Genomic DNA, 26,161 nt, shown 5'->3' on the forward strand with positions numbered 1-26,161 from the left:
CGGCTGGCGGGTTGGTCCATTCAATGGGTTGAACGATGATGTTTTCGGGGATTATGGTCGTGGGTGTGTCAGGCAAGTCGTGAGAATCATGGATGCGAGACAGAGCATCAGCTCGGGTATTCTTGGATCCTGGCCGGTAGGTTATGGTGAAGTTGAATCGGGAAAAGAACAGGGACCATCTTGCCTGACGGGGACAGAGCCGTTTGGCGTCTCGGAGGTACTGTAGGTTCTTGTGATCTGTTATCACCTGGAACGTGTGGTTGGATCCCTCTAACCAATGTCGCCACTCCTCCAGAGCGAGCTTGATGGCAAGGAGCTCGCGGTTGCCGATGTCATAGTTCCTCTCCGCAGGGCTGAGCTTCCGGGAATAGTAGGCACAGGGATGAAGCAATGGAGGAGTACCATGATGTTGTGACAGAATACCTCCCACGCCGGTAGTAGATGCGTCCACCTCTACCACGAAAGGGAGATCAGGGTCAGGATGGGTTAGAAGAGGTGCCTGTGTAAATGCTTCCTTGAGGTTATGGAAGGCTGCGGCCGAGTCAGGGTTCCAGAGTAGAGTTTGTGGTTTTCCTTTGAGTAGACTGGTAAGTGGAGCAGTGATGATGCTGTAGTTCTTGATAAACCGGCGGTAGAAATTGGCGAAACCTAAGAATCGTTGAAGCTCTTTGATAGTGGTGGGTTCTGGCCAGGATACAACTGCAGATACCTTCCTCTCGTCCATACGGACCCCCTTCTGGTCGATGACGTATCCAAGGAAGTGTACTGCTGATAGGTGAAATGAACATTTTTCCGCCTTGAGATACAGGTGATGATCCCGTAATCTTTGAAGGACCTCCGCAACGTGGAGGCGATGTTCGGCCTCACTCCGGGAGTAAATCAGGATATCGTCTATGTAGACGACGACAAAGTGGTGCAGAAACTCCCGGAGTACCTCGTGAATGAAGTTCTGAAATACGGAGGGGGCGTTGACCAAACCATAGGGCATGACCAAGTACTCGTAGTGGCCAGTAGGGGTCACGAAGGCAGTCTTCCACTCGTCCCCCTCACGTATCCTCACGAGGTTGTACGCGCTGCGGAGGTCCAACTTCGTAAACACCCTGGCAGTGCGTAGTTGTTCGAGGGCCGCAGGGACGAGAGGAAGGGGATACTGGAACTTGATGGTGCCTTGATTGAGTATGCGGTAATCGATGCATGGCCGCAGCCCTCCATCCTTCTTTGCCACGAAGAAAAAACTGGATGCTGCGGGTGATGTTGATGGTCGGATGTAACCCTGATCGAGAGCCTCCTGTATGTACTCCTCCATTGCCTTGGTCTCCGGAAGCGACAGCGGGTAGATCTTACCTCTGGGCATTGGAGCATCCGGAACTAGGTCAATGGCGCAGTCCCATGGCCTATGTGGAGGTAGCTGGGAAGCTCTCTTGGGGCAGAAGACGTCTTGGAACGACGAGTAAATGGCAGGAATCTGGACTGACTGCTTCTCAACAGGACTTTCGACGGAGGTGACGTTGACAGGTAGTGTCTTGTGTCTAGGACGTGGAAGATCTGGGAAACATTGGTTGGTACATTCTTTTCCCCATTTTATCACCTCTCCTGTGCCCCAAGAGAGGATGGGATCATGCTTCACCAGCCACGGGCGCCCCAAGATGATGTCCATAGTGGCTCCCTCCAGAACCAGAAACTGAATCTCCTCACGGTGTAAAACTCCGATCTGTAGGATGATGGGTTCACATTTCCGGTGTATACGGGTCCGTGAGCTGATCCGGTTAGTTATAGGTTGAATCTGGTAGATAGTGGTTGAGGCTTGGGTGCGTAGCTGGAGCTGGCGACAGAGGGTGTTCGAGATGAAGTTTCCCGCTGACCCGGAGTCGATGAGGGCTGCGACTGTAACACAGGAAGTGTGGGTGGTTAACTGAACATTGGTAGTCAGAGGATGCATGTTATCCAATTCAGATCGTATTACACTCACCAAAGATCGTATAGGACGTAGAGGACAGTTGAGTCGGACGTGCCCCGCAGCCCCACAGTACATGCAAAGACCCCGGGTCAGCCTTCTCTGTCGCTCAGCTGCAGAGAGTTTTCCTGACTCCAGGATCATTGGTTCTGGTTCTGGAGGGCTGGCGGATGTAACTGGTCGGAGGAGTGCAGTAGTGACGGACTGATCTTGGTAGGATTTTAGACGATCTGAACAACAAAGTGACTGCTGAATGAACTTCTCCAATCCCATGGAATCGTCCAAAGCAGCTAACTGCATCCGGAGATTGGGTTCTAGGCCGAGCCGGTACGTGGTCAGTAACGATCGCTCATTCCATCCGCTGGCAGCGGCCAAAGTGCGGAAACGCAGGGAGTAATCTTGTGTCGTCATACTTCCCTGCTTTAGATGATACAATTGCTCTCCTGCGGATACTTCTGCATCAGAACGTCCGAAAACCTCTTTAAAATGAGCGACGAAAGCCTGGATCGAATGGGTTGCCGGCCCGGCCTGTTGATATAACGTGTCCGCCCATTTGAGAGCTGGTCCGGTAAGCAGAGATGTGATGAAGGCTATTTTCGAAGAATCTGTGGGATAGAGAGCAGGTTGCATTGTGAATATTAATGAACATTGTAACAGGAATCCGCTGCACTCCTCCGCCCCGCCAGAGTAGGGCGCTGGTCGGGCCATGGGACTGGAAGGAACGTTGACGGGAGCCGAAGAAGTGCTGGGTGCCGGTGGTGCGGTGGGATGAACTGAAGTTGGAGTGGTGGCATGACTAGCCAACAAAACCTTCCTGAGTGAGTCCACCAGCTCTTGAAATGGGTCCCGATTGCTCATGCTGATACTGTGTTGGTCCGGGCTAACTGTTACGGAAGCAGACCAAACAAGAGAGGTAAGTGGTAATAATAACAATGTTTATTTTCAGCAGAGCGTTGTGGATAAAGGCGGGCGTACACGGTGCGATTTTTGAGGTCGTACGAGCTCGCATGCGATTTTTGTGGTTATCGGAGGGAATCGTCTCTTCTCGTATGGTCGGGGCTCGTATGGTGTATGACAACTTACGAGACGAGCAGAGTGCCTTACGAGCACTTCACGACCTCACGATCATTTTTAAACATGTCAAAAAACTTCGGGAGCTGCCGGATTGAAGACGTGACATGTGTGCTGTTGAACGAGCTGATTTGTTGAGCAAACTGCAAATGACCAATCAGAAGCTAAAGAAAACCACAGAAGAAGATGAACATGACAGCGCCACACGGTGACTTGGGACTATTGAGAAAGAGGATAAACTCGCTGAACTTTGGCAAGAACAGCGAGCGCTGTATGAGGTATCGATCGGTGATCGATCACCTATTGTTTGCTACAGCTATTGCTAGCTATAGTGGTGGCCAACTAGCCCCCTCGACGTGCATAATACTACGTTAAAACATACATTACAATGCTGTACAGTGCTGTAGCATTGCAGTTCCAGTGTCTTTAATGCATATGCTTGTTAGCACTGCTGTAGAGGTGAAGTTTTGTCAAGTTTGCAACGAGTGTACACACGCAATGGTGATCACACGGTTCCTGCATGTGTAGCAAAGTGTCACAGCTCATATTTTTTATATGCAGTTATGAGATAGACAGAGAGCAGTTATTGAACAGTACATACACAGTATATTATACACAGCCTTCCTCTCAGAATGTGATTGCCTCGGAAATAGGCAGGTTTTAAAATCGTGCCGTGTACCACTGCGTCCGTAAAAAAAGTCACTCGTGACGTGTGCGTGACCATACGGTCTTCCGACTGTCCGAATTCGCACCGTGTACGGCCGCCTTAAGATGACGTGCAGAACCGGGTATGTATAAACAGTCCAGGTATGATATACGATGACTTGAGATGAATACTAATGACAGATCCTTTCCTTTCCAGGAACGACGGGAGGAGGACTCCGACCCACACACACACACACACACCGTTGGTGATAGACAGACAGGCTTATGGCTGACCACCGCTGACTGGAACAGAGAACAGACTTCGTACTGGAACAAAATGAGAAAGCAGGTAAGTTTCAACAGGTAAGTAGCGAGGTAAGTATATCCTTGAAGTCTGTGAACTCGACAGAGAAACACAATGAGTCCGCTTCGTACAAACGAGCCCGGACACTGAGTGAGGTGTGTGGTGTGCTTATATGTGGTGCTGGTGATGGGTTTCAGGTGCGTCTGATTAGTAATCAGGTGACTGTGATCGTTGAGTGAGTGAGGGAGTAGAACCTGGCCAATCCGTGACAATTACACCCATAATAATAAAAAGTTGAGCCAGACACTTGAGCCATAAATGCCATTCAGAGACTAAATAGGACAGCTGGAAAAACTAATTGGCTGATGGCAACAAAAACCAGAGCCAATCCTATCCAGTCCTACAGTTGCATCCTTTATTTGGATTAATACAGTTCAACGAACACAGCATTTTTTTTTTTTTACTTTATTGTTGTATATCTACATTCAAACTCATTTAACAAGTATTTTAATAGTGATAATTTTATAGCAAAGTCTTAATTTAGATGTGATCAACCATTTTTTGTTATCCCATATTCTCCAAAATGGTGCAGGTTGTTGTGTCTGTAAAAATCTGAGACAATCCTGAGCTGATGCAACATATTTTAACATTCAAAGTAATTCACTTCAGTATTATAACAAATAAAATCTGTTTATTTTATGCAATGCAAAAGGCAAAACTATGAATACTAAAAAAAAAACTGAAAAAAGTACCTAACATGATTAATCTAGCATTTGGTAGAAAAACAAAAGGTTTTAGAGTGTAAAAGTGACAAGAAATACAGCAACAGAAGCAGTGATTCTACTGCATGAGGCTTATACTGTTATCTCAAGAAACATCTGGGTTACTAATTGAAACACAGCCAACATAAATCTATTGACTATTTTAATCAAACTAAACAAACTAATCTAGATTGATCTAGGGCTGCAGGGTGTAAATTGGGTTTGGGGAGTCTGACTCCCCTATAAAGAAGGCTTGATGTTGGGGTGTCATAGAAAGTAGTTCTAATATGAAGCTTTACCTGTAAATATGAAGATATATTCCTAGCTGTGACTGATTTTAAATTGTAATTTTGATCACCCCTGAAATGGGTGATACTGATACTATAACAGGGTTTCTACAGATGTTAACAAGTGAAATTTAATACTTTTTAAGACCTTTTTAATACCACCTTATGTGAAATTTAAGACCTAAACCTGTAATGGAAATACACATTATATTACATACATAAATGTAATATGTATTGTGTTTAATGTAAAAAGAAAACTAAATTTAAAATGTAAAAAGAAAACAAAATATCCCCACAAAAGTACCACATCACCAAGATTTTTGGTGGTCTAAACAATTTATTCTGAAGCAATATTTTAATCAGTGTTCTATCAGCTTTTACATATTAAATCAGCATATTTATTTACCTTCATAAAGTCCCCCTTTTTTACTTTTGAAATGTATGCATTAACTTTCAAGTCAAATTATTACAATTTATTGATAAATTCTATAGGGCTGTTACCAGTCAGATTAAAAAATTTACACTGCAGCATTAAACTGCAATAAATGATGTCATGAGATTTATGTTTTAAATACATTTATGAATATACAAATAAGAAATGTTGTGGGGAAAATGCATACTTGTAAACATACTAAACTCCCAGTAGGTGGCGGTAAGTCCCTTAATGAGTAAATCATTGAGTCGTTTATTCAACTGATTTGTTCAAAACTCTGAATCATTTAGCAGCAAAACACAGCCGAATGTTGCTTGGAGAATGTGCTGTGCTTCCTTTCATTAGTGAAATAGAACAGAACTGGAACAAAATGTATCCAATGGTTGTAAACAGTCATTAGGTCTGTCAGACTGAAGATATTTTTGAGGTAATGTGACCAAAAATATTTAAGACCCATTGAATCTGAATTTAAAACTTTTTAAGGCCTTTTATCAGGAAAATGTTAAGACAATTTAAGACTTTTTAAGGACCCGCAGACACCCTGTATAAAACCACGCTCATTCAGGGACCTGCATTTATTGCATGGGGAGAAAGAACACAATGTAAGTGTTTAAAATGCATTTACACAGTTCGGGTGATTGATAAAATGCGCCCTTTTTAATGCTGTTAAACTGAATGTATGAAGCAAACTGTTTTCTGAAATATTCACAATTTAACAACACTGAAACAAGTTTATCTGTCACTCAAATGAACATGAAAGTTTCATTTACAGTTTTTCTCAATTGCTAAAACACTATAACCAGTCTTTTGAACTAAAATTTCAAAACTATAACGCCATTTTTGAAAAAGCACACCCATTTCCCTAAACTATAAACACTATTCCCTGCTTTGACACATGAGTTATATTTGGTGAACTGTTACTTCAAAACTCTACACACAAATCCCTACATTTCTCAGTGCTTACACCATGAGGTCATTTAGAAAGCACAAGCATTCAATATTGTTCACTCAAGTCTGCGAAGTTTGAGCTCAATTAGCACACAATTACCCAACTGGAAACACTAGGAGTCAAAATTTAGCACACACCAATCAGAACCTTCGATGGAGATAAAAGGATAAAAGTTTTTCTCAGTCATTTTGGTGCATTTCTCAGATCAGAAATGAAATATACATTTGTCTGCAGTTTCCTACATTATCAGTTGCTATTGTCATGTTGCTCAAAATGTATTATATACTGTAGTTCTCTGTGCAATAGTCTTACCCCTCAAAACATCAAGTCATTAGCTCATCGTATAAATCATTACCTAAATGCAAAATTTTTGATCTAGTTGTCCTAAACTGTCAATCATATATTCTACACATTTCTATTAGACGTTTTGTAAATTTGCCATGAATTATTTAAGTGAATCTTGACTTTCACTAATGAAGATAATATAGATCAACCAATGATAAAGCAGTTCTCTGAAATAGATCAAAGGTACATCTCATGAACCTTCCATTGGAAAGCATATAGACAGAGGACAACACAGGAGTTACAAATTCTGACAGTGGACTTTCTTATTTTTATTTTCACCTTTGTGCCCATATTTCTTTCTTTTTTTTCTGTTTCACAATGACGCTGTGTGCTTTTATTTTTTATTTTTATTTTTTTTGTCAGACCACTAGTACAAGTGTAACTGTGAATCCTATCCAGTCTTTTTCAATCAATATCCTACATACAGTAATGTGTAATTTTGAAGAGGAAGAGTAGGAGGTGAAAGAGGAAGAGGAGGAGGAGAAGGAGGACGATGATGATGATGACAACAACGTGGAAGAGACAGAGGAAGGGCAAGGGCAGGAAGACAAGCAGTCTCATATATTTTAGTTGATGAGTGCCAGGGTTGGATTAGGCATGCAAGAGGATTTTATCCCTGCTGCCTGGCCAGGGCTAATTTAGCCTGTGATGCTGAAGAGGTTCTTTGGCCTGTCCCAGACCAAAGACAGGATGCTGGGCAGAATAATTATTTTGTTGTGTTTTGCTGTTTTGTACTGTACTCTACAGTACATTAAATTAAGGAATAAAACACTTGCAAAGGAATAGATTTGTTGTGTTCATCATGTGAAAAGTTTTTTATTTGTATTGTTTTTGTAGTATTGTTTTGAATTTATCTCATCAGTGTGTAAAACTGTGTTGTAGTGTGTTTGTTTTTGAGGATTTGTGTGTCATGTCTGAAAGCAAAGTTTGGTTTTTCAGCAAGATTGAATTGTTTTGAGTGGAGAGCTTCATTTTGACCTCAATATAGGAAGTTTGGGGAAATGAGTTAGGAGTTGTGGATTTGTGTTTAGAATTTCGCAAATAAGAGGCATAATTTCAAGAAATGTGTTTAAGCAATTGAGAAAAACTGTATTACTAAAATAGTAGGTCCCGGTGTGTTTTCTTTCAGAATTAGACCACAAAATGAAAAAATGTAACATTTATTTGCAATAACAAAAAAACTGTCTCTTCTGAAACTCAGATGACAGTTAATTTTCTCAGAAGACAAATCTAGGATGCTGAAGACCATTTGTTCTCTACTTAATATGCTGCTTGTATTCACTTATTTAAAACATCTTTGCATATACATTTACATTTAATCATTAATCAGATGCTTTTATCCAAAGTGACTTACAAATAAGGGGCAAAAGCAGCAATAAAAACCAACAAAAGAGCAACAATATGTAAATGTTGAGACCTGGTAAGTCTAACACAGTGCAGTTTTTTTAAAATAATAAATAAAAGTAATAAAAAGTAGATAGAGCTTGTGTTAGAGGGTCAAGTCATTTTTTTCATAAGAACTAAAAAGAAAACAAGTAAATAGAATAGAAAAAGAATAGAGAATGTTAGTGTTAGAGTGTTATGTTTTGTTGTGTTGTGTTTTTTCTTTTTTATTAAAAAGAAATCAAGTGGGCAACAGAACTAGAATAGACAGTGCTAGAGTTAGAGGGTCTGGTGTAGATGGAAGAGATATTGGTACGAGCAGCAATTGGTAGCCACTAGCCAGTGCAAATGGATGAGCAGAGGTGTGACATGCATTCTTTTCGGCTCGTTAAAGACTAATCTTGCAGCCGCATTCTGGATTATTTGCAAAGGTTTGATAGAACTGGCTGGAAGACCTGCCAGGATAGCATGGCAGTAGTCCACCCTGGACAGAAGAAGAGCTTGAACAAGGAGTTGTGTAGCATATTCCAAAAGAAAAAGGCCATGATCTTCCTGACGTTGTATAAAGCAAATCTGCAGGACCTGGCAGTGTGGTCTGTGAAATTCAGCTGAACATCAATCAATCACGACTACACGGTTCTTGGCTGCCCGTGAAGGTGTTATGGTTGATGCGCCTGGCTGAATGGTGAAATTCTGATTAAGTGATGGGTCTGTTGAAACCAGCAGTTCTGTCTTGGCAATGTTGAGTTAAAGGTGATGGTCCTTTAACCTGGAAGAAATGTTTTTGAACAGTAAGATTTTTTTTTTTAAGGAAATCTCTTCTGCTCACCAAGCCTGTATTTATTTGATCCAAAGTACAGAAAAAGCAGCACAATTTTGAAATATTTTTAAAATAATTATTTTCTATTTGAAAATATCTTAAAATGTAATTTATTCCTGTGATCAAAGATACATTTTTACCATCATTACACCAGTCTTCAGTGTCACCTGATCCTTCAGACATCATTCTAATATGTTTATTTGCTGATCAAGAAACAACTAATTATTATTATTGTTATTATCAATATTTAAAACAGTTAAATACATTTTTTCAGGATTCTTTGATGAATAGAAATATCCAAAGCATTTATCTGAAATAAAAAGCTTTTGTAACATTATACAGTATACCGTTCAAAAGCTTGAAGTCAGTATATTTTATTATTATTATTTTTCTAATTCTAGAAATTAATACTTTTATTTAGGGATGCTTTAAATTGATCAAACGTGATAATAAAGGCATGTATAATGTTACAAAAATTTCTTTTTTAGATAAAGCTGTTCTTCTGAACTTTCTATTTATTAAATAAACCTAAAAAATCTACTCAGCTGTTTTTTAAAATATTATTTTTTTTGAGCAGCAAATATCAGATTATTACAATATTAGAATGATTTCTGAAGGATCATGTGACTGGAGTAATGATTATAAAAATTCAGCTTTGAAATTACAGGAATAAATTGCATTTTGGAATATATTCAAATAGAAAATAGTTATTTTAAATAATATAAATATTTCAGAATGTTACTTGCTGAGCAGAAGAGACTTCTGTTAAAAAACATTAAAAACCTTACTGTTCAAAAACTTTTGACTGGTAGTGCAGAGTTGTGCAGTGATATGAAAAGTCATGTTTCTGAATGACAGAACCTAGTGATGCCATGTAGACGGAGAAGAGAAGTGGTCCAAGAACTGAGCCCTGATAAGCTGAATGCATTAGAGGATTTGCAGTAATGTCATTCATCTTGACCATAATTTGCTGTTTGCTGCCAGATCAGATCAGACCTGCTTTTGGGATCAAGGAAGGTATTGAAAAAGTGAATGATTGCATTACTTAACACGTTGTGGAAAAATCTACACCTTGTACCCTAAAAGCAGTGTCATTAATGGCTTAGCGGGGGTGAAAGTGTTCCTTTTCATTTTGGTCTGGTTCTTCTGGCATTTATTGTTGTAGTTGATATGATGTAAAGTGGATACAGTCTCTAATATACACATCAAAGAGTCCTTTGTACCAGAGATATACTGAAACCTAGCTCATTATTTAGTTAGGCGAGCTATCCCTTAATCCTGACTCAGCGCGTTACAAGTAAAAGCACAAAATTTTGTTGATATTGTTTGTGAGTGCACACAAATAAACGTAGACCCTTTACAGCGACGAACAATGTATTACTCTTATCTTTACGAGCAAATAACTGCGTGTTTTGAGGTGTTAGCATTGCAAGTGATCGCGCTGGCGCTTCCATGTCCTGTAAAGCGCGCGTTAGCCTCCACTCTCCGCACAAACGATAGGATATGAGTCTAATAATGCCAAAATCTCATTATAATCGCATTAGGATGGTCCATGTAAACGCACTGGCAAAATTGACCCAGAAGACTCAAATAAGAGGTTGAAATCAGATTAATAGACGTTATGCGCAACATTCTCCCGGGTTCTACAAAACAGCCTTAACTACTTCCGGCTGTCCGCTACTGGTACAGCGAAGATAGGGACGTTCTAAAACACTTAATGTGAAAAACGCTTAACGTACGTAAAAAACGACCAGGAAACCCCAAATTTCTGTCAAACCTTACTTCTAACAAACACTAACTACTGTCAAAAGAACGAGCCCTTATTCCAAAGATAAAGTGAATAATATCACGTTAAGCGTTTTCTCCCCCATAGAAGCCCATTATAAGGAAACAGCTTAACGTGGTTTAACGTACCTCAACAGAGACCAGGGAAGACCAAATTTATGTCAAATGTTACATATAATAAACACTTGCTGCTGTCAAAAGAATGAGCTCTTATTCAGCGTATAATTTTACGCGTTATTCCCCATAGAAAAAAAAAAACACGTTCTGCTGTCAAAAGAACGAGCAGCATAAAGAGAATAATATCAAGTTACGCATAGAAGTCCATTATAATGACTCAGCTTAGCCTGGTTTAGCGTACACGTCTTCTGTCAAATTTTACTTATAATAAAGAAGTCATGAATTTGGACCAACTTTGCGTGCCATCATATTTTCTCCAGAAATTTGTAATGTTATATACGTTAAGCCACGTTAAGTTATTTCCTTATCTATGGGGGACGCTTAACGTGATATATTCACTTTATATGCTGAATAAGAGCTCATTCTTTTGACAGCAGCAAGTGTTTATTATATGTAACATTTGACATAAATTTGGTCTTCCCTGGTCTCTGTTGAGGTACGTTAAACCACGTTAAGCTGTTTCCTTATAATGGGCTTCTATGGGGGAGAAAACGCTTAACGTGATATTATTCACTTTATCTGTGGAATAAGGGCTCGTTCTTTTGACAGTAGTTAGTGTTTGTTAGAAGTAAGGTTTGACAGAAATTTAGGGTTTCCTGGTCGTTTTTTTACGTACGTTAAGCGTTTTTCACGCTAAGTGTTTTAGAACCTCCCTATCTTCGCTGTACCAGTAGCGGACAGCCGGAAGTAGTTAAGGCTGTTTTGTAGAACCCGGAAGAATGTTGCGCATAACGTCTATTAACCTCTAATAAAGCATTCCTGTTCATTTCCATTACATTTTTGTTAAATTTTGATGTTGTGTGTAACAAAATGTCTTTCTCTGTGTTCAGGTTTAACTGTAGTAAAACTAATGCAAAAACTGACACTTCAAACCAAAATTTCAAACAAAAACCTACACAAAAAGTTGTCTTTGAGACTGTCTAAATATATATCCAAATCCACAACTTAATAAAAATAAGTCTTCATGTCTAAAAACAACTAGAGAATTTATAAGCCTTTTATATAGAACTATATAGGAATCTAGTGGCTAAACAATGGAATGGCACTAATCTGACTTCAAAAATGATTTTCTATGGGGAAAAAAATATCATAATTATTGCATAAATGTTAGTACCATGTAATTCTCTCAAAATGAAAAATATTATGGAACAAAAATATATTATATTGATTTTACTGAAAAAAAAGTTACATGTCAGGTGCTTGTGTAACCCCTCACTCCCGGGTCCTACTGGCACCCGCTCCGAGCGGGTCTCCAATCCGGGTCTCCAACACGGGTCTCCAACACGGGAGGCAGATGCACTAATAAGGAGGCTAAAGGCTGCAACCTCTAGCATCAGTCGCTAGTGCGCCTCTTGAGATCGGGGAGTGAGGTTTACCTGCACAGCACCTACTAGCTGGCCTCCGTTACACTTACCCCCCTAAACCTCACTCCCTTTCGGGTCACGGCACCAATGTAACCCCTCACACCCGGGTCCTACCGCACCCGCTCCGAGCGGGTCTCAAACCCGGGTCTTCGGCACGGGAGGCGGACGCACTAACAAGGAGGCTAAAGGCAACCTCTAGCGTCTGTGTCTCTGAAGATCAGGGGAGTGAGATTTACCCGCACAGCTCCTACTAGCTGGCCTCTGTTACACTTTTGACTGTGAACAATGCAAGTGTGACCAAATTAACAATATTAACCAGAGGGTTAATATGTTGCATGATGTGATATTTTGGTGGTGTATTAATGAGTCTAAAATTGTATATTGACAAATCGTTTATCTGGTGAATGATTTAATTAAATATCACGGCTGTAGTTTATGTAACAACACTCAAAGAGCAGAATGTCACTAATTCCTAGAAAAATAAGAATGATATCTTAACTTTTCCATCCATATCATTTGTGTATCTTACTTTCTAGATATGTCCACATGTCCAAAAACGATATGTCCAGTCTACCAATATCATCATAGCAAACAGCAGTAGGAAATCCACGTACAGCAAAAAATGATCTGGCATTGTGAACGAGGCTTTGGCCATTAAGTGACTGAATGCCAGTGGGTTTTACACAACATCCAAACTAGCCATTTTTGGAGCTTTGTTGAGTAAATGTTATTTTTTCTAATAATGAGGACATTTTAGGCTATAAAACTTGCAGGATCTTCTAAAAGTCATATTATATATTGAAAGATCAGGGGAAATTGATGGAAATTGATTTTTCATGCCCTGACCCCATTTAAACAAATGGAAGGGATGCACTGTGACTCTAAACTCATTTGTGTATTTTTACACAGACTGATGCGTCACACCCCACAACCTCATCCTCCGCAGAAATAAGCCAAAATACACACAGAATGATGGATGTAAAGACCTGGATTTCATTATATTTATTTAGTTTTATTTCTTTATGCACTTATTCATGTTAAATGTCAGTCATTTCATTTGTCATTTATTATAAAGCTTGCTGTCATTTCTTTTCAATGTGGTGATGATGTGTCTATGCATTGCAGGTATTGATACTTGTTGTCAAAGTATTGTGTTGGATTCATTTTTTTTTATGTAAAATGAGAATTCTCTTTCATTTTTTATTTATTTTTAATGAGAGAGAACCCAGCATGCTGCAGACTTGTAAAGAAACATTTGGGGGTCCTTCAGAGACTTATAGCTCTGCATCATCTTCACTAAATTTGAATTCTTCCAAAATCATCTTGTGATCTTTTGTAAGCATAAAGATGTCCTGAGGGGGTGAGTGAGGCAATAAGGAATTGTACCTATGGTGGGAAAGTTTACTATCCTTTGTCTTCTAGCTATGAAATTTAACTGGGTGATATGGGAAAAAAGTGGAAGATTCTTATAATACTAAGATGTAAAGGAGTTCATATTAAAAATCTTGAGATGGGAAGATTTGATGTTCCCTTGGTTTGCTTGGTTTCTTCGTATTTATACATTTCTCAAGTGGACATAGAACATATACTATAGGATTAAACATTTTCAATTGTCTGATTCAAAGTGACAGTGAAACTCTCTCTAAATTCCTTTGAGTTGTAAAACTGTCTTATCTTACTGATGTGTCTTTACTGCTTTGGTACCCAGAGGCCTGGTTCTGGATCTTGGTGTTAGTTGAAGGTTGTAGAACTTCCTCTGACAGCTAATTTGGTTGATGGGTTGTGGATTATTTATTAAATGTAGCAAATCATTTGTGTCTGATCTTTCTTAGGCACTACATCAGCCAGTGTTTTTGCCATAAATGTATTGCCTTGCCTTGGTGAAATCATTCAAGATATCAAAAATATGTTTGCACTTTATCATCCTCAATATCTTGGCATCATACTGATCAAGTTTGGAGACAGTCTTATGAATCTTCTAGGGGAAGTGTTTAATATTTCACTGCATGCTCAGTGGCTTTTGCATAGGCTTAATTCCCAATGACTGTGAGTATTTGGGAAAGTTAAGGGCTGCGAAAGCCGTAAAATGTAAACATAAATTGAAAAATACAAGTAATAATCTGTGGGAAAACTGTATGGAAACATTCTGTCTGGATAAAACAGCTGACTCGTTTTGAATTCTGAAGTCTCTATTAAAAATGGCCATAATAATGAGATGCAGCATATTAACAGGATTTAAAAAAAATCTAATTTATTAAGTTCACAAGTGCTGCTTGGAGATAAGATAAGAAGCATCCATGAAATGGGGAAAAAATTGTAGTGCAAAGCAAGACAATTTAAGCACGCTGAATTTTTAGAGATATGCAAATGAACACCTAGTAATAAGAAACTAAGTAAATCCTTCAGTGCATTTGCATATTACATGTACATAGGTCAGAGCTTGGCAACTTCAGTCCTGGAGGGCCACTGTCTTGCAGATTTTAGCTCCAACCCTATTCGAACACACCTGCCTGTAGCTTTTTTAGTAACCTTGAAGGCATTGATTAGCTGGTTCAGGTGTGTCTGATTAGGGTTGGAGCTCAACTCTGCAGGACAGTGGCCCTCCAGGACCGAAGTTGCCCAGGCCTGTTCTACAGAGCCAACAGCCCTTGAAATAGGGTAAAACTTTAAATGAGTCAGTTCCATGGAGCTCTTTTATATTATGTGTGTGCATTCAGCAAGTTCTTGAGTTAAGAAAGTTTCTTCAAAGAAGTTCATGACTTCCAATTTATTTTAACTTATCAATTTGACCTTATTATGACCACTTCACAATAAAATATTTCAGATGTACAAAATGTACTAAAGGGCCTTTGGGTTTTAAGAACTACATTGAACTTTTGCTTTCATTGTCTTCTTTGCAGGAATTGCTTACAGAGAGTGTTTGGACAATGGCACATGGGCACTGAAAAGTAACTACTCCAACTGTGAGCCCATTTTAGAGGAAAAGGTGGGTAAATGTGCTTTAAGCCTGAACCATACATTTCTTTCTTTCCTTCTTTCTTTTATTAAAAGGGCCCCTATTATGCCCATTTTTACAGGATGTAATATTGTTCTTACATCCTGTCTGTGAAGTTTCAGCTTAAAATACCCCACAGATAATTTATTATATTATGAGGAAAATTTAATTTTTGGCTGCGTCTAAAAATTAGCTGTTTTGGTGTGAATCACAGAGCTGCATATTTCTGCTCCATCTTTAGAAGTAAGCATAGTGTATACATCTCTGCCTTGCATACCTACAGCAATAAACAGTGGGTAGACATAAATAAATTTAGGTAGATTTTGAGGTTTATTATCTTCATAAATAACGATAATTCTTCCTCAATGGCTCAGATAGAGAAAATAAAGAGCAGTGTTGGGGAAAGTTACTTCCAAAAGTAATGCATTACAATATTGCATTACTCCCTAAAAAAGTAACGCGTTACGTTACTTTTGCATTTCTTTTTAAATCTGGGCAGGGCTTGCTTGTTTGTTTTTAATATAAAAAATTCTATTTTTGGCAAATGTAAAAGCCTTTTCACACTAAAAGCCTCAGGCTTAGAGAAAAGCAAATTCACATCTGTACAGTATAGACCGCAGAAGAAAAATGTCAACTCTTTCTGCAGTAAAAAAAGGAAAGCAAATGTTAGATTATTACAGAGTAATTTTTGCTTATTAGTATGGATGAATTGGATCATCGAAGGTCAGCAGCAAAGACATTGGTTAATGAAATGGGATTAAATACATAAAGGATATTTGTATTATTTAACATATTTTATTATAATAGGTTTGTGTTGAATTTCACAGTTTTTATTCATTTTGAAGAACACTATCTGTTTTTTAGAGAGTGAGATGAATTAATGCATGTTCACATTTATTCTAGAACTAAAGTAACATCTTACTCAATTTTTCTCAACATGGGGACAGGAGAGCTTTTAATCAATAAATGGGGGGAGGGGGGGGGGGGGAGTAATATTATTATGTAACTTGCATTGCTTGTAATGCGTTACTCCCAACACTTATTAAGATTATGTGCTTGAGTGTGGAGAGAATGGAGAAAAGTGTACAACCGAAAATAACTTGTGAGGACAGAAAATGTATGGCAATGCAGGACTGTCAGTCAACAGCTGTGGGCGGGGACAATGTCACAATGCTTAGAGAATCAAAACGGCATGTCTGATGAGACTGACAAATGTTAGTATGACAGTATTTACACAACTATCCATACTTTGTTGATTAGTTACCAATCAATGCTTAATTCTATGTGGTGTAAAAAGGTCACATTAGCAATTAAAGAAAAAGCACATAAGCAAAACATGGTCCGGTCAAAGTGTCTGAATAATTTTTGGTCACAAATTTTTTAAGTTTTACCGATAGTCCACTGTATGGAAACTTTTTGGGTATAATATACTGTATGTCACAGTTTATTTTATTTTGCTATCCTCACTTACATAAACTATAGTGTCCTGCGCCCACTAGTAAAGAAATATCAAAATTATACATGGTGTCTTTATAATTTTTGGTTAGACTGTACTCTAACTCTTAAAAATAAAGGTGCTTTAAAAGGTTCTTTACAGTGATGCCATAGAAGAACCTTTTTTTGTTTCCACAAAGAACCATTCAGTTAAAGGTTATTTAAAGAACCATCTCTTTCTACCTTTTTATAATCTGAAGTACATTCTTTTGCCACAAAGAACCTTTTGTGAAACAGAGAGGTCCATCAGATATGAAAGGATTTTTATGGAACCATTTAGACATAAAAGGTTCCCCTATGGCATTGTGAAGCACCTTTTTTTTTAAGAGTGTAGGTGCCCTTTAAGATGACCATGAACCACAGACAGATATGAGACTGTACTGTTCCTGGTTGCATTTTTTTGTCATTCATTTAATCTCTAATATTAAGTTTTTCTTTCTTTCTTTATTTAGCTAGCTAGTTTGCTCAATAAATTGCTCACTAGTAGTCACTACTCTTGTGATGTTTGTGAGAAAATGCCTCTTGCAATTTCAGGGTGCTGAAAATACATATACAAATTGTTACATACCTTTCGGCAAATACCGCCTTTACATAAAATTTCAAATACTGCTTCCAAGTGAGTTACAGTGAATTTGGCACTCTGTATTTGATCTGTTTTCTAACAGGGAATGCTCTAAAAACATTTGCCTGGTCTCCCATTGTCCTCTGCACCGGCTGCAATGCTTACTCTGCTGTTGTGGCATGTTTGAATATGTCTTGAATATGAATATAAGAATATATAAAACTTGAATACAGTCTCTCATAAATCAATAAGATCTTTCAAAAAATAAATAAATAAAAAATCTTCTCTTTGACGTTTTTTGAGAGTGCAGCTGCCCTTTAAGATGACCGTGAACCACAGACAGTGTACAGATATGAGACTGTACTATTCCTGGTTGCATTTATGTCATTCATTTAATCTCTAATATAAAGTTTTTATTCCTTTCTTTATTTAGCTAGCTAGTTTGCTCAATAAATGACTCACTACTCTTGTGATGTTATGTGAGAAAATGCCTCTTGCAACATTCAATTTCAGGGTGCTGGCAGTAAATATTCAAATTGTTACATACCTTTCGGCAAATACCGCCTTTGCATTAAGTTTCAAATACTTCTTTCAAATGAGTTACAGTGAATTTGGCACTCTGTATTTGATCTGTTTTCTAACAGGGAATGCTCTAAAACATTTGCCTGGTCTCCAATTGTCCTCTGCACCGGCTACAATGCTTACTCTGCTGATATGGCATGTTTGAATATGAATATATGAATATATAAAACTTGAATACGGTCTGTCATAAATCAATAAGATCTTTCAAAATAAAAAAACAAAAACAAATCTTCTCTATGCCTGTTTTTAAGAGTGTAGGTGCCCTTTAAGATGACCGTAAACCACAGACAGTGTGCAGATATGAGACTGTACTGTTCCTGGTTGCAATTTTAAAAATTCATTTAATCTCTAATATAAAGTTTTTATTCCTTTCTTTATTTAGCTAGCTAGTTTGCTCAATAAATGACTCACTACTCTTGTGATGTTATGTGAGAAAATGCCTCTTGCAACATTCAATTTCAGAGTGTTGGTAGTAAATATACAAATTGTTACATATTTCAGCAAATACCGCCTTTGCATTAAGTTTCAAATACTTCTTTCAAATGAGTTACAGTGAATTTGGCATTCGTTATTTGATCTGTTTTCTAGACTTGTAGTCAAGACCGCCTAAACCGAGACCAAGACACTACCAAGACCAGAAGGTATCGAGACCAAGACAGACCATGTCAAGACCAAGACCTAGTCGAGACCAAGACCGATACCAAGTCGAGACCGGAAAAAAAATAAGCAAAATAATGTGAGACAAAATATTAATTGCTTCAGTCTATTTAAAAGTGTTTAATTCATTTTAAATAATTATTAATAATTTAATACATACTATTTACATTTAAAATATGTTTAACACACCAATTTCTTATATTAAATTTATGAAAAAGTGGTTTGAATGAATAAATGACTTGCTCACAAAAACATCACTGGATGAATCTGTATTTTTGAATCAATCTCTATTCATTGACAAATCCATTTTTTAACAGTTGTTTCCATCTAGTGGCGAAACAATGCAATCGACACAAACGTTATTTGAAGCGCCTATTACTTTCAAAAGATGACGTGCTCTGTTTTAATTTCTACCATAGACATCACATCAGTGTTTATATCCAAACTATGACCTTTAATCAGAATATTGCTGTGATAATATGAATGACTGGGTATTTGAAAAGACTGTTTGTGAAGCTGTTTTTTTTTTTTTTTACATTAACATGATGAATGCTCCCTCTGTTAGCGGCAGTGCAAATACAGATTTGAATGTAAGACTTTTTCAAAGGTTTAATAGACATGGGAAATCGTTTCATTTACAAATGAGATTGCGTGCGTGTTTGAATGTCTATCCTTTATTATATAAAATACATCAATAAAAACTGATGCAGTAGCCTGCAGGTGCTGTTCAGGTCGCAGTCTTTATTTTTTCGTAATGATTACGAAACGATTATTTATTTTAGATAATTATTATTTTATTTCAGTTAGTTAGCAAATTTTATGATCGAGGAATTCGCTGACATACTGTCACTACTAGCTGCTGGATATGTGCTTGTCTCTTTTTTTCGCTCTACGCTACACTCACTGAGGCATAACCATTGACTGTTAATATATGACGGTCTGACACAGCGAGACCTTGACAAGACCAAGAGGTCCGAGACCAAGACAAGACCAAGACCAAAGACCGTCAAGGCCGTGACAAGACCGAGACCACGTAAAAGTGGTCTCGAGACCGGTCTCGAGACATACATCACTATTAAATACTAGTCACTATTGGAATAAGTACTAGTACCTAATAAATTAGAACTATCTAATGAATAAGTACTAGTAACTTTACAAAAGACACTAGTACCTAAACAATAGACACAAATATTTAAAAAATAAGCACTAGTAGCTAATGAATACGTACTAGTACTTAATGGAAAAGATACCAGTACGGCTTATAGATTAAATGTTAAAAAGGCTTGCCATGCTACTATATTTTCAAGTTTGTAAACATGAACTGAAGTCATCACATCTTGCTAGAATTGAATCATGAGTTTGTGTAAGTGTTTAAATCAAGACAACAACACAAGAATCATTTGGTTTCACTATCATTTAATTTGTTTTTAACTATTTTGGTCATTTATTTGCCTCATTACTTTGAAATTATGTATTTGATTTCGATCTACTCACAAATATGGTTTATAGCAGGTGCTGACAGTGATTAACAACTATTAATTGTGAAGGACGGGGTCGGGTGGGGTTGCTATAAACCATTTAAGTTCATTAGATAGTAGAGAATAACCACCCCGACCTTCTTTTGTCAATCACTGTGTCACACCCCCCACCACACACAACACACTACACCACACCGGTCATTTAGGACTCCATTCGGCCCCCCTGCACTCCCACAGACCACCACAGCCCGGCAGGGGGGCAAATACCACAGATTTCAAGTACTTTTACAGGTGACTGCAGGTAAACTTCAGAGAACCGCGAGGAGAACAGGAGCATCAGCCGCTGAACTTACCGAGACTCATTTGGAACGCTTGTATTCAGATCGCTGTATGACGTCATATGAAGTCGTCGCGGAAGGCCGATTTTTTTTTAAAGGTGCAGTGTACAATTTGTACGAATTGCACGTAGAGTAAATTAATAAATTCTATTTACTTATTAACTTAATTATTTATTAAACTGATATGTTATTTTGAATATTACTGTTACTTTTTCATTATTATGTCTGTTTTATTCGCAAGAACAACATTGTGGCGAAACGCGATCTGTAAGTTAGAGCAGTTTGTCTGTTTAGGGCTAACGTTACTGTAGAAACATGGCGTAAAAACGTACATTTGATAGAAATAATCATTCTAAGGTAATAAAAAGGTCTTTGTAAGGTCTTTGTACACCTCTGAAAACTAACATAGTTGTGTATATTATATTAGATTTCTGTCAGTACAGTGCCTTGCGAAATTATTCATACCCCTTCATTTTTTTTTCACATTTTGTTATGTTGCTGCATTATGTTTAACTACTTTAAATTATCTTTTCCCCACATCAATCTACACTTCCTACTCCATAATGGCAAAGCAAAAAATAAGTTTTAAACATTTGTGCAGATTTATTAAAACTAAAAAACTGAAAAGATCCCGTTGCATAAGTTATCATACCCTTTTCTGGGACACTCGAAATTTATCTCAGGAGCGTTCATATTGCTTCTAGATGTTACTACACTTGGAATGGAGTTAAACTGCGGCAAATTCATTTGAATGAGTCTGATTTAGAAAGGCACACACCTCTCAGAAAAGGTCTAACAGCTGAAAATGCATATCAGAGCAAAAACCAAGTCCTGAGGTTAAGATAACTGCCTGTAGTCAGTGACAGACTTGCGTTAAGGAGATGATCTAGAGAAGAGTTCAGAAACAAATCTGCTGCATTGAAGGTTCACAGAAGCGTTATCCATAATGGAAGACGATTGGAACAACTAGGACTCTAGAAAATGTCTGCCAGCCCCCATCCAAACTGACAGAGTTTGAGAGGTTAAAAAGTGAGGCAAAGAATGGCAGATAATTGCCAAATGCAGATGTGCAAAGCTTGTCACATCAGACCCAAAAAGACTTGAGGCTGTAAAGGTGCTTCAACTATGTACTGAGTTAAGGGTATGAATACTTATGCAATGTACTTATTTCAGTGTTTTATTTTTAATAAATTTGTAAAATTTGCAAATCTGGTTTTTGCTTTGTCATTATTATGGTGTATTGAGTGTACATTGATGTGGGGAAAAACTAATTTAAAGCAGTTTAATATAATGCTGCAACAAAACAAAATGTGACAAAAAATGAAGGGGTATGAATACTTTTGCAAGGCAATGTAGATCCTCCTATAAATAACCCCTGGATATATGTTATAATAAAGTAACATTTTTTAAATACATTGATGCTTATATTTATTTTAATACTTTTATCTAAGTAGTCCTTTCAATGTTGTATCAGTTTTTTTTTAATGCATAATAGTAACCTTAGAATGTGATCAAACAGTTTAAAATAGATATATAACCAATTTTATGACTGCAGAAATATGTTGATACACATAATATCACTGGTCACAATTGACTATAAAACACTTTTTTTTACACACTTTTCCCAAAAAAATAATTATTATTTCAAAGAGTTATTAATGACAAATGATTTGGATATTTTCATGTCTTGGAAAAATTTGGGATTAAACGGATTAAGGGTGAATTTGCAGATAGAATGGCCAGAGAATTAAATTTAACACATTTAAATTACTGAATTTAAATGATACAATTTGTGTAACTAGCCTATAAAAAATGCTTAATGCTATTATTGGGTGGCTGGTGTGCTACAAAAAATGAATATGAAAACTATTAGCCTATTTCCAAGAAATCATACTGTCAATAAATCATCTTGTGAATAATCATGTCATGTGATTTACCTCAGAAAACACAACATGAACGCTGGAGAGTTGGAAACATCTTGGAAAAAATATATATATTTGTATTAATGCAATTTGTATATCCAATTTGTGGATCCCAGAAACACATTTCTAGTAACTGTGCAATTAAGTCTTGCTTGTAAATATATATATATATCAATAACTATTACAATTTTAACAATATTTTAAGTGCGATTTATGTGATTTGTTATATTTAAACATCTAAGATTTGAAAACTTAAATGCTTTTTAAATGTGTTTGTGGATTGTGTGACAGCAGTTTGCACTAATTCTGTAGAATGGCCCATATATAAACATGAAAGAGAGAGGAATTGGGCTGGTCTAAATAGTAAGTAAACTGTTAATACCACAGTAGTTTTAAGGCTAGACTGCTTAAAACAGCGTATCCGATTAAGGGGAGACACTGCAGGCAAAACGCTGTTTTTTCAGGCACCTATCAAGTTTGAGATTTGGGCTTTTTCAGACTAGCTGAAAGAAAGCATCCAAAAAACACACAAGTGTTTCTCTTATAGCACTTTATCTATTTGTGTCAATAGGTTTCAATTACAATACATATTTATAAAGGCCGTTTTCTTCTAAACTGAGCCATACTGCCCTCCAAAGGCAAAGCGCAGTAACTACACATTTGGTCAAAATTGAGTTAAGGCTTAAAATGGACTTTGTGACAACTGTTTGGACTTGTAGCAAAGTCTCCTGGTTCAATTGTGTCCCCTTTCAGAGAAACGAGAGTTTCAACATGTTTGACTAGCTGACGTAAAAAGGCATTTTTCTCAGTTTCGGTGTTGGCGTAGTTACTGCACTTTGCCTTTGGATCAGCATAAATCTCCACCTGAGTAACAAATACATACACCACACATTTTTTTATTCCTGTCTATATCCTGAAGGTTTTTGTTTTGTTTTTGAAGGGATTCGTTCATATATAATTTGCTTGTTTGTATATTCACGTTATCCCAAAAATTGTAAAAAAAAATAAAATAAAGTGTTTGTGTTCTAATTTTTTTTCTGAATTTTATGGCATGACGAAATGAGATACCCAAAATTCCCTCTGTAAAAACTTTTGACTCTAATGTCAAAAGAATTTAACAAGAATTTTGAAACTGACTTCAACCAGTGTTTCGATTTTTGTACTGGAAATGTATGCAAATTAGTGCATATTTAATCAAATAATGCCTCGTTTGCAAATTAAAACCTTACATTTTAGAAAAATTGTAATACAAAAAATGTTTGCAATTATCAATGTAATCAATCAACTGAGTAAGTAGGTGATAACAATTAGTTAATTTTTTTACCCTATTCACCTGCAGTGTCTCGCCTTAAAGCGATGGTTCGGAGTAGAATTGACTTCATTGCTATGCACTCCAAAGCACATGTAAATATCCCATCCGAAGTTTTTTTTACCTTAGTCAAACATTTATGAAGATATTAGAGTTTTTCGAATTGCTTGTTACTGGAGTGAATGGTCCATGTGGTGTATCTCGTAAATTGCACCACTAAACGTGCAAGTAATCTTACCAAACTTGTGCAGTAGTGTAAATAGGTTATGTACTCACAAAACGCTGCTTCAGAACATTTGTAAGTCCACCATGTAGAAAAATCTGTAACAACCTTGGGATTAACCTTTTTAAAGTTGCGTTTCACAATTGAATTCAAAAACAGACAGTAATTGGTGCTGAAGTTCAGGATTTTCCTATCACAAGGCATCATGGACGTTGTTTGGCCTCATCCTTCTTTCTCCCCGATTCCATTTATCCTCCTGCTGTCCAGAGGAAAGCATCTTTTCACAAGTTGGGAAGGAAACTATACGCTGTTCTCATGCCCATGTCTTTCTGTCTGGACTCTGGCATAGGGACACCATGGGAAAGGGGAAATCTGGGGAATTAACCAGGGTCTTAGAGACAATATTTTTAGTTTGCAAACTATTACTTCAATGCCGCCTTCTGATGGACTCTGGTCGCCTTATTCAACCCCTCAAAGTCAAAATGGGTGTTGGACAGTTTTTGAGGGGAGAATAATTACAATCTATGCATAATATTATCATAATTGTCTTTATCATTCTAATTTTTGTCTTTTTGGAGGCTCCAAGCCATAGGATATCTTCATCGTAATGGCGTCAGGAGACATAAAATGTCATAGAAATGTCTTTTTTTTTGTCTGTGTGTGTTTATTGGGTACATTGTTTCTGTAATATTCTTTTGTTCATCTTTTTTTTGTAATGTGTTGCCTTACATTTGATTCATAGATAAATGTTTCAAAAAGGAAAACATTAAGTTAACAAATGTAACTGCACTGTTTGAAATTTGTAATTTATTTGTAGAAGACTAAACAGCTGTAGCGTTCGGCTCACCTAGTGCCTTTCGGATAACAATTTTACTGCCATATCTGTTTCTCTCCAACAAATCTTTACTATTATGATACTTTGAAAGCAAACATATCTATTACAGCGTGATTTTCTTTTCTTTTTTTATCGAAACCCAAACGGTTTCTAACAGAGCGGACCATCTATTGCATGTCTTAAATGTTGTCAACCAAAGTTCAAACGTTCTGCATGAAGCGCCATGATGAAGGCAACATGTCCTGCTATTTTCATAGTCTGTAACAGGACAGTTAACATTCCCACCGTAAAAGAGTTTTCGTTCAGTGTACATACTCAAATGAGACGAGATGATGAATACCTCCTCAATAATCCGACATGGTTTTTACAATGCGTGTTCAGTAAAAGAAGCACTGGAACTATGATCTGTTTTGTCGTGGATGTATTGCATGATAAATTGCATTGGAGGCCGCACTGATGGATATGTGTCAATAAACATATCTTTATCTATCACCTAACACTGTCCTCTGTGTGTCTTTTATGTTCTCTTTGCTATATGGCAAGCTGTTTTAACATTTAATCAATAAACCGTACTAGTATCCGTTTTCATGCTGCTAGTACTTATTTATCCATTAAGTTCTAGTACTTATTTATTAGCTACTAGTGCTAATTCTTCAGCTACTGGTGCTTAATTTTAGGTACTAGTACCTAGTGCTTATTCATTAAATAATAGTTCCTATTTATTAGATATTAGTACTTATTTAATAGATATTAGTACTCATTCATTAGATACTAGCACCTATTAAGTAGATACTTATTTATTATTTAAATAGTACTTATTTAATATACTAGTATTTATTTTTTTAGATACTACCTGTAGTATGTTTTCCATTAAGGCGACGCTGCATTGGGTAAAAAATTAACTAATAGTTAAGACCTTACTTACCCAGTTGATTGATTGCATTAAAAATTACAAACATTTTTTGTATTACAAGTTTTCTAAAATGTTAGGTGTAAATATGCAAATTAGGCATCATTTAATGAAATAATAATAATATTGAATAATTACTTATTCAATAGAAAATTGTTCTTATTTATTAGCTATTAGTACTCATTCATTAGATACCAGTGCCTGTTAAATAGACACTAGTATTTATTACATGCTGCTATTATGCATTAGATAATAGTACTTATTTATTAAATATTGGTACTTATTAGACAGTAGTACTTATTCATTAGATATTAGTACCTATGAAGATTATTTTTTTGATACTAGTATCTTTTCCATTAAGAACTAGTACTTATTCATTAGCTTCTAGTGCTTACTCTTAGGTGCTAGTACTTATTCATTATAATAGTTCTTATTTATTAGATATTAGTACTCATACATTCGATACCAATACCTATGAAAAGATACTAGTACTTATTCATTAGATACTAGTAGTGATGTATGTCTCGAGACCACGGTCTTGTCACGGCCTTGACGGTCTTTGGTCTTGGTCTTGTCTT

General features: G+C 37.0%; 1 protein-coding gene across 1 annotated transcript in view; it reads left to right on the forward strand.

Annotated features, from left to right (window-relative positions):
• Positions 1-26,161, forward strand: part of LOC141344265 (corticotropin-releasing factor receptor 2) — a 117,879-nt gene that overhangs the window by 24,631 nt on the left and 67,087 nt on the right. The window contains exon 3 of the mRNA XM_073849097.1: positions 15,179-15,264. Coding sequence (XP_073705198.1) covers positions 15,179-15,264 — 86 coding nt within the window. The remainder of the gene's footprint in view (positions 1-15,178; positions 15,265-26,161) is intronic.

Source organism: Garra rufa, chromosome 10 (genome assembly GCF_049309525.1).
Source record: "Garra rufa chromosome 10, GarRuf1.0, whole genome shotgun sequence".
In the NCBI taxonomy this organism is placed as follows: domain Eukaryota; kingdom Metazoa; phylum Chordata; class Actinopteri; order Cypriniformes; family Cyprinidae; genus Garra; species Garra rufa.